At 45.0% G+C, this 9,699-nt stretch overlaps 1 protein-coding gene across 1 annotated transcript; it reads left to right on the forward strand.

The window, feature by feature from the left end:
• The first annotated feature begins 7,302 nt into the window (after window positions 1-7,302).
• Window positions 7,303-9,699, forward strand: LOC132206385 (ferritin, middle subunit-like). The gene is made up of 4 exons (XM_059640467.1): window positions 7,303-7,407; window positions 8,524-8,670; window positions 9,201-9,326; window positions 9,553-9,699. Exons 1-4 carry the CDS (start codon window positions 7,306-7,308, stop codon window positions 9,697-9,699), a joined length of 522 nt encoding a protein of 173 aa, XP_059496450.1. The 5' UTR covers window positions 7,303-7,305.

The raw sequence follows: 9,699 nt of genomic DNA on the forward strand, positions 1-9,699 counted from the left end.
CCCCCAGGAGTATAAATACAGAGCTTGTCGGGGAGCAACTCAGTTCTAGGGTGGTCTTGGTTTTAATGAACAAGGCTAGTGATGATGGCCTCCCAAGTATGTCAGAACTACCACAAGGACTGTGAGGATGCTGTTAACAAACAGATCAACCTGGAGCTCTATTCCTCCTATGTTTACCTCTCCATGGTGAGACTTGTGATCTTGAATGGTCTATTTCAGTGTTAGGGCTGTGATATGATTGTACTGAGCCTTTAAGTGGCTTCTTGCTCAATGATTTAGTACTACCATATATCTTGTCTGTTGTCCTTCCTGGAATGAATCCTGTGAGTGCTCTTAATGCTAATTCTGTAGCAATTTTAAGCTTGTCTTGTGTTGGAGCTGGCTCTTGTCTAGGAGTCCCCAGGATGTTGTAATTCTGGGCAGAGCACATTTTTGGTGCTGAGGGATGGCCTGGTTCTGCTTCTTAATTCAACTCCTCCTTCCATGTTGATATCAATGGCCCATTTATATTTGAAATCATTTACATCCTTGTGGAAGCTTGCATCAGTCCAAATCTAACTTTTTATATCTTGTCCTTTTAATGAAGCCTTTTTTTTAATAAACATCCTAACTGTGATTAACTACTGGAAATAAAAGACTAAAATGAGCTGCTGGAAAAGCTTAGTGGGTCTGGTAGGATCTGTGGTGAGAAATCAGTTCCTGTTTTTGGTCCGGTGACCTTTCCTTCACGGTTTTTAGTTGCTACTTATGAGGAGCAGACTTTTTCCACTCCCAAGATGGATTATCTGGAACAAAAATCAGTCACTGTCTCTTGTGCAGATGAGGTGTTAGGACAGTGGGGCTAAATCAGATGAGTGATGTTGGTAATGTGAGGAGCTCAGATTTCAGCTTCTCTTGGTCAACATGCACATGTCCCTTCATTCAGTTGGACAATGCCCTGATTGGCTTCCAGCACTGGGTAATAGTGTTTCTGACCTGCAGTGCAGGGATGTCTAATGCCTGTTGCCAGCTGTGACCGTCACCGTGCACTGTCTCACCAAGTCACCGACCAGCGGTTGTAGCGGGTGCTACTTAATCTTTATTTCTAGATGTTTGAACAAATGTCTGTCTAGTTTAGTTTATGGATGACCATAAATGTAAATACCTGTCTTCTTACTGTCCATCTAACTTCCATTTCGTGAGCAAAACCAAGCTGAATTGAGTGAAATTTACTTCCCATTTTGTCTGTTTGCAGTTCTCTCTCTTTGACCAGGATGATGTTGCCCTCCATCACTTTGCTGAGTTCTTCAAGGAGCAGTCCCATGAGGAGCGGGAACACGCTGAGAAACTGATGGCATTCCAGAATAAACGTGGAGGCTGAGTCCTCCTGCAGGACATCAAGGTTGGATTCTGAGAATGTCTGTCTGTTTGCAGCTTTTTGAGCAGCGACAATCGAATGGTATCTCCATCTATTTAGCTTCAGGATTGATCAAATACTATGTCAAGGGCAAGTTGTTCCCCGAAACAGGATTTGTTTAGGGAAAAGGGAAATACTTTGCATTTGTGACTCAATAGCAGAAGGCAATTCAGATGATCCAGGCTACTGGATGGTGAGCACATGTCCCTGTATGTGACTCTATATGGACAAGGTGAGGTAACAAAAGGTAAGGCTGAGAACTTGCAGCTACAAAAAGCAGCAGCATCCAACCTCACTACATCTAGAAGAGGTTTGTAATGCCTTGGGACCATTCTGGTCACTACATCAAACAGTAAAGCAAGGGATTACTTCCATTGCGACTGATTCTAGATACGACTTCTTTCAGAATTCACAGTAACAGTGAGATATGTTAACATTTCTTTATTCTCAGGCCAGCATAAAATCTAGAGGGTTTTTGTATCCAAGTAAAATTTTTTGTCTGAATGTAACCCCTGGAAATGATGAGGGATAACTAACTGATCAGATGTAGACTAATGATACAACTGCCTGCTGAGCTGTGCTTTCTGTTCCTGCTTCCCTCCCTTCAGAAGCCAGAGCAGGATGAGTGCGGCAATGGTCTGGAGGTGATGCAGAGAGCTCTGCAGATGGAGAAGGATGTGAACCAGAGTCTGCTGGATCTGCACAAACTTGCCTCTGACCACATAGACCCTCATGTGAGGTTTTATCCCTTTCCTGGTAGAAAGTGATCTGTTTGTGTACTTCCAGGGTGGGGAATCCAATTATTTTTCTACCTGCCTCCTGCAGGATGTTTAAACAAAACCTTGTGAAGGCATCACTTGCATGCCCCTCCCCCATAGGGAGGTGATGGTCACTTCTGTCATGGGAGGTCACTGACATTTTTTGATCCTTGTTGGATTAATTTTGTCTTCCAGCTGTGATTTCATGGAGAGGCACTACTTGGATAAGCAAGTGAAGATGATCAAGAAGCTGGGAGATCACATCACCAACCTGAAGAGACTGGGAGCCCCTGACAATGGCATGGGAGACTACATGTTTGACAGGCTGCCACTCCATTGAATGGGGTCAATATCTATATCTGTTGTACATGGTGACCTCATTCTACTAAATGACTAGTTGTTCTCTGAGCAAATTAAAAGAGTGTTCACCATGGAACTGAGTACAGTGTGTAATTTTCATAGCTTCTGGTTCTTGGAGGTTTTTTGTGTTTTAACATCTGGTAATCAAATCCATTTTCTGTTCTTTCTTGCAACCTTTGATTCAATGCCTGCCCCAGTAATTTGCTCGGTGTTTGCTTCTGCTGAGCGTCTGTCTGTAGGGATTGAGTGGGCAATCTTGTCCTTGGAAATGCCACAACTGGCAAATATCTGCATTGCAGACAATGCCAGAACAAAATCTGTCCTCAGCTTTCCCAGGACAATTTTTCAGGACCAGCTTCGGCTCAAAACCATGACTGAAATCTGTCCTGTGCCTAAACATTAGGCATTGCCAAGGCCCGTCCATTCATTCAATCTTCAGCATTTTTGGAAAAACCAAGCTGACACTGGAAACCAGGAACAAAAGCTGCTGGGAAATCTCAGGTTTGGTAGTGAGAAGTGTTGAACAGAACCGGGACATGAGACACGTGTTTATCTCTTGACTGATTTTGTTGCCAGGCCATGAGGTGTTTTCCACCTACTTGTTCTCTTGCTTAAATCCTACTGACTTTAATAGGTCACAAAATTCCTCATTACAAGAATATAAAGTTGACCAATCGTGCAAGGTACACCTGCTTTTCTGCAATTGCTTACCATTTACATGTTTCCTGCGCTAGAGAATTGTTTCTCTAGTATGTCCTTTCCATTCAGTAGAATGAAAGCTCTGCTTTCTCCCTGACAATGCTAATGACTATGGCCTCTATTAGGCAATGAAGCAGTGCCCACCTTCTAAAGCATCTGCTGTAACTCCTGTCCTTGCTCTGCAATGCAAAGGTGACAAATGCTGAGGACACCTGATGACAATAAAGCTAAAAACAAAATACCACTTGCAGAAGTCAGTAGTTCCAATTTCCTTTACATTTAATTGTGAAGAAAATCAGCTTTCTGATGTAATCTGGCCTCCATGTGGCTCCACACACGCTGCATTGGGTCTAGCTCATTGCTGTCAATCACAATCAGTCACTGGTTTCTAATGGGTGACCACTGACAATTCCTTGACAGGATAAGGATGTCACTGACCAGGCAGCATTTATCCTCTGTCTGAACTGCCCATGGGACAATTAGTCAACCACAGTGCTTTAGGCTTGGTGTCATATACTGGCCAGACCAGGTAAGGATGGCAGTTTGGCAGTTCCCTTCCCTAAATGACTTCAGTGAAAAGGATATTTTATTCAGACTAGGAATTGCATGCTCATTTTTAGGTTCATAATGCCCAAAGAGAGTTTTTCAGACAGAATCAGGACAATGGGCCTCAGTCCCACACTCCAGAAGCTTAACAGTTGCCAGCTCAGAGCAGCCACGAGATTCACTCCTTCCACCACTGACACACAGGGACTGCAATGTGTACTATCACCAAATGTTGTAGAAATCCACCAAAGCTCCTTAGACAACACACGTGCTGTTAGATATTTATTGTGTAAGGCTTGACTTTGACAATCACTTTCTAATTTCAACACTAAAAATATGTGAATAACACATTTTGTTTGAGAAACATAGAAAGACAAAACAGGCTCAATGTTCCAAATCTGATGTGAGTACAGGAGCAGAGAGACTTTGGGTTTCAAATATGTGATTATCTGAAAGTGACCAGCCAAGATGATGCTGTTATTGAGAAGGCTGTGGTGAACCAAGCATGTGGATGAGGGAAGGGCAGTTGACGTGGTGTAATTGGACTTCAGTAAAGCCATTGATAAGGTTTCACATGGTAGGCTATTGGAGAAAATACAGAGGCAGAGAATTGAGGGAGATTTAGCAGTTTGGATTAGAAACTGGCTTTCTGTAAGAAGGCAACGAGTGGTGGTTGATGGAAAATATCCAGCCTGGAGTCAGGTCACTCGTAGTGTGCCTCAAGGATCTAATTTAGGACCACTGCTGTTTGTCATTTTTATAAATGTCTTGGACGCAGGCATAGGTGGATGGGTTAGTAAGTTTGCAGATGACACTAAAGTCGGTGGAGTGGTGGACGGTGTGGAAGAATGTTGCACGTTGCAGGGAGACTTGGATAAACTGCAGAATTGGGCTGAAAGGTGGCAAATGGAGTTCAATGCAGATAAATGTTCTGGTCACCCCATTACAGGAAGGATGTGGAAGCATTGGGAAAGGTGCAGAGGAGATTTACCAGGATGTTGCCTGGTCTGGAGCGCAGGCCCTATGAAGAAACGCTGAGGGACTTGGATCTGTTCTCATTGGAGAGAAGTAGGCTAAGAGGGGATTTAATAGAGACATACAAGATGATCAGAGGATTAGATAGGGTGGACAGTGAGAGTCTTTTTCCGAGGATGATGACTTCAACTTGTACAAGGGGGCATAGCTACAAATTGCGGGGTGATACATTTAAGACATTTGTCAGAGGCAGGTTCTTTGCTCAGAGAGTGGTAAGGGCGTGGAAAGCCCTGCCTGCCAATGTAGTTAACTCAGCCACGTTAGGGGCATTTAAACATTTCTTGGATAAGCATATGGATGGTGACGTGATTGTGTAGGAGGTGGGGCTTGGATTAGCTCACAGGTCGGCGCAACATCGAGGGCCGAAGGGCCCGTTCTGCGCTGTATTGTTCTATGAACCTTGTGTTTTCAAATTGAGGCATCGAGTATAAAAGCAAGGAATTGATGATACCCCTCTACAACTCATTGGTTAGACCACATTTGCAGTGATGTGCTCAGTTCTGGGCGTGGCTTTTAAGGAAGGGCATGCAAGCCCTGGACAGAGTTCAAAGGTGATTTATAATAATGACACCTGGAATGGGGAATTTCAGACACACGGAAAGATTAAAGAAATAGCGCTTATTCTCCTTGGAGCAAGGAGCACTTGTTGAAGTGATCAAAATTATCACCAATTCTGTCAGGGTAAAGGGGGATATTCTGTTTTCACCAGTGGATACGTTAGTGACGAGGGGTCACAATTTGTCAGTGAGGGAGCTCACAGTGAGAGGAGGAGAAACCTCTTCACTCAGAAAGTTGGTAGGGTTTGGTATGCGTAGCTGACAGGAGTGATGGACGCAGATTCCGTAGGTGGCTTTAGAAAAGCAGCTGTATACATATATGGAAGTGGCAAATTTAGAGGGATACAGACATAGGGCTGGAGAGTGGGGCTGCGTGTGGAATGCTTTCAGAAACTGAATCAGGCACGATGGGCCAAATGGCCTCCTATCATTAAAAATCCTCTGCATGTTCCCCCAGGAAATTCTCAGAGTTTGGAGAGGGGCTTTGTACTCCTCTCAGTGGGCACCTGTACAAGGCACCTTTAATGTGGGAAAGCTGTTACACATCAGCAGAGACATGGTCCTTTACACAAGGTAGACCCAGTTCCACTGGCAAAGAAATGTTGACTGGGGATCCCCCCACTGCTGACCTTCACCCACCGTCACAGCCAACGATAGCACACGCCTATCTTCCACCTGGATGGCCGTTGGGAACTTGTTTTGCATTGCACTTTACCAGGACCCTCCCCTCGATCGTACCGTCCTGGGTGGCCCTGCCAGGAGGTGAAATCCTCTTCAGGTATCACTCTCAGAACAAACAGAACACTCGAGGCTCTCCATCACTGCGAGGTGACAATCCACAGGCAGGAGCTGGAGGCAGGGAGATGCTGCTCAGGTACAGACCCATCACAGAATCGGAGAATTGTTGTGGCACAGCAGGCGGCCATTCGGTCCTTTGTGCCTGCACCTGTTCTGGTTGTTTTCTAATTCTGCCTGTAAAGATGTTACAAAATCTCTGGATCTGGTATGGACTTGGACCAAGGCTTCCTGGTCCACAGCTAGGGACATTACCCCTGCATCACAATACCCTGGCTGCACTGGTTGTACAAACTTAGAATCATCGAAAAAAAATTGTTGGATTCGGCCATTCAGCCCCCTCCAGACTGCTCTGCCATTCCATGTGATTGTGGCTGATTCCATAACTCAGTCCCATCTTCCCACTCTCTCTCCATACTCTTTGATCCCTGCAGCCCTCAAAGCTACACCCAACTGCTCCTGGAAAACATTCAAAGTTTTGGCCTCAAATGTTTTCTGTGGCACAGAATTCCACAGGCCCCCCACTCTCTCGGTGAAGAGATTTCTCCTCATCTCAGGCCTAAATGTGTACTTAGGCTGTGACCCCTGGTCCTGAACTTTTCCATCATCAGGAACATCCTTCCTGTCTTTTCCACAGCTGACACTGTTACAATTTTCAATGACCCCGAGCCAATTTCCCATCTTTCTTTCCCAAATCCCAGCACAACAGGCTGAGAAACTGACACTCCCCTTCCTCAATGAGTCCCTTGTGCAGTTGATCACAACCACCATAATTTAAAAACAAAACGAGCAATCTTTTCTCAAACCATATTTACTTCTTTCAGAAAAGAACCAAATGACCTATGACCTGATTGAGTGGTGCAGAAGGTTTGAGATGCCGAATGGCCTCCTGCTGTTCCAATCACAGAATAACCATCCAGACCTGGCTCTCATCTCCACCTCTGATCAGCTCTGCTTAACACACCCTCCCCCTCTCTCTCATTGGTGCCTCTATGCAGGGGTGGTTCCTGATTGGCTAGCAGCAACTGTCAGTCATCATCAGTTCTGCCTCTCTCTGTGTGACTGCAGGATGGTCCCAGGACTATAAATACAAGAGCCTGTGGGAGAGAGAGACTTAGTTCTAGAGTTTTCTTGGTGCTTGTGAGCAGGAATAGTGAAGATGGTTTCCCAAGTGTGTCAGAACTACCACAAGGACTGTGAGGATGCTGTTAACAAGCAGATCAACCTGGAGCTCTATTCCTCCTATGTTTACCTCTCCATGGTGAGCTTTGTGGAATTGAAGCCTGTGCTATGATAGTGTTGACCTGTTTGGTTTTTATGCTGAGTTAATGAATTAGCTGTATCATGTATTATTTGCTGTGGCCCTTCCCCTGTTGCAATCTAGTGCAGGCCTTAACACTGACTCTCTGTTCAAAACCTGACCATTGTCTTCATGTCCAACTGCCTCCTGGATGTGGATGCCCAGCTTGCTGTCTCTGGACAATGTAACCCTTGGTGATTTTTCATCTAACTCTGGAGGGATGATGTGGTCTTTGTCAATAACTAAATTTTAAAATTGGTTGCATTCCTTTTCTCAACAAAAGCTTTCCCTGGTGGAAACTTTTCCTGACACAAATATACTCCTTTTTGTTTAAAACCTTGCCCCATTCACCAGACTGTCTTGTGCTCAAGATGTAAAGTTCCCTGAACTAAAAGAACAGCAGCTGCTGGACACTAAACACCAACGGAAAAGCTCTAAACATCTGGTTGAAAACCAAGCTCTGGGTCCACTGACCCTTTCTCAAGTGGCTTTGAGCTATGCAATGTGAGGAAAGAGGCACACTTTCACACGATGTAGGTGCTTTTTTTTTCTCTCTCTAACAAAGCAGTTAGAATTCTGTGGAGTGGATGGTAGGACACTGGGGTTATTCAGGTGGGTGATGGTGATAATGAGGCTGCTGACTGAGCTTTCTGGCTGTGTTCATGAACACATGTCCCTTCATTCAGTTGGACAGGGGCCTAACTGGTCTCCACCTCCTGAACCATAGTGTTTCTAACCTGCAGAGCAGGGATGTCTAATGGCTATAGACAGCTGTCCCCTTCAGCAGGCACCATGCCACATGTACTGTCTCTCTTTCTCGCTCACACAGGCCAGGGATTGCATTTGCTTTTTGTCCTTGATTTCCAGAAAGCTGGTGAAATATCTGCACAAAGGCTGCTTTAGTATCTGTTGTTTGGGTTATAATCCATGGAAGGTGACTTCCTGCTTTGCCTGTTTTTTTACCACTTAAATGTGGAATCAAGATGGTGCCCAGGTTATTTCCTGAGTGAGGAGTGTCATTCACGAATTTCAGACAGTTTCCTTTTAACCTCTCTCCCTCCCTCCCTCCCTCCACAGTTCTCTTACTTTGACCGGGATGATGTTGCCCTGCATCACTTTGCTGAGTTCTTCAAGGAGCAGTCCCATGAGGAACGGGAACACGCTGAGAAACTGATGGCATTCCAGAATAAACGTGGAGGTCGAGTCCTCCTGCAGGACATTAAGGTTGGATTCTGAAGCCTTCTGTTTGTGTAGCTCTTTGTGAGCAGCTACAATCGACTGGTATCTCCCTCTATTTAGCTTTAGCATTGAACAAATACTGTATGAAGGGGAGGTTGTTCTGCAAAATAGGCTTCCTTTAGGTGACAGGAAATAATCATCAATTGAGACTCACCAGAATAGTGAGTAGATATCAATGTGAATGACTCTCCTTTAGACAGACTGAGGGAACAAAAGCTGAGACAGGAAATTGTTGCAGTGTGGAAAGTAGCAGTGTCCAGCCTTTCAGAATCTAGAAGATGTTTCTAACACCACAATCGTGAAGCCTATTCTCTGCATGTGAATTGAGAATCGACATGAACAGTAGAATGTGTTTAGAAAATTTCTTATTCCCTCAGTACAAAATCTAGTTGTCTTGAACAAATTCAAGTTTGTTTGTAGTACCTCCTACAATGATGAGGGATAACTAACCGATGTAGACTAATGATACAACTGCCTGCTGAACTCTGCTTTCTGTTCCCACTTCCTCCCTCCAGAAGCCAGAGCAGGATGAGTGGGGCAATGGTCTGGAGGCAATGCAGAGAGCTCTGCAGATGGAGAAGGATGTGAACCAGAGTCTGCTGGATCTGCACAAACTGGCCTCTGGCCACATGGACCCTCATGTGAGTTTGTAAACTGTATTCTCTCTTCCTTGGAAGAAAGTGATGTGTTTGTGCACGCTCTCTTGGTTTAAAAATCCAATTACCTTCTCCCAGCCTCCTACCGGCTGGTAAAACCTTTCAAAGGCATCACCTAAGTGGACCTCCACATGGTGGTGATGGTCGCGTCTGTCATGGGAAGTCACTTTCAGACACCTTTTTGATCCTCTGGATTAATTTTGTCTTCCAGCTGTGTGACTTCCTGGAGAGGCACTACTTGGATGAGCAAGTGAAGATGATCAAGAAGCTGGGAGATCACATCACCAACCTGAAGAGACTGGGAGCCCCTGACAATGGCATGGGAGAGTACCTGTTTGACAGGCTCACACTCAGCTGA

The sequence above is a fragment of the Stegostoma tigrinum genome, chromosome 38 (genome assembly GCF_030684315.1).
Source record: "Stegostoma tigrinum isolate sSteTig4 chromosome 38, sSteTig4.hap1, whole genome shotgun sequence".
Classification (NCBI taxonomy): Eukaryota; Metazoa; Chordata; class Chondrichthyes; order Orectolobiformes; family Stegostomatidae; genus Stegostoma; species Stegostoma tigrinum.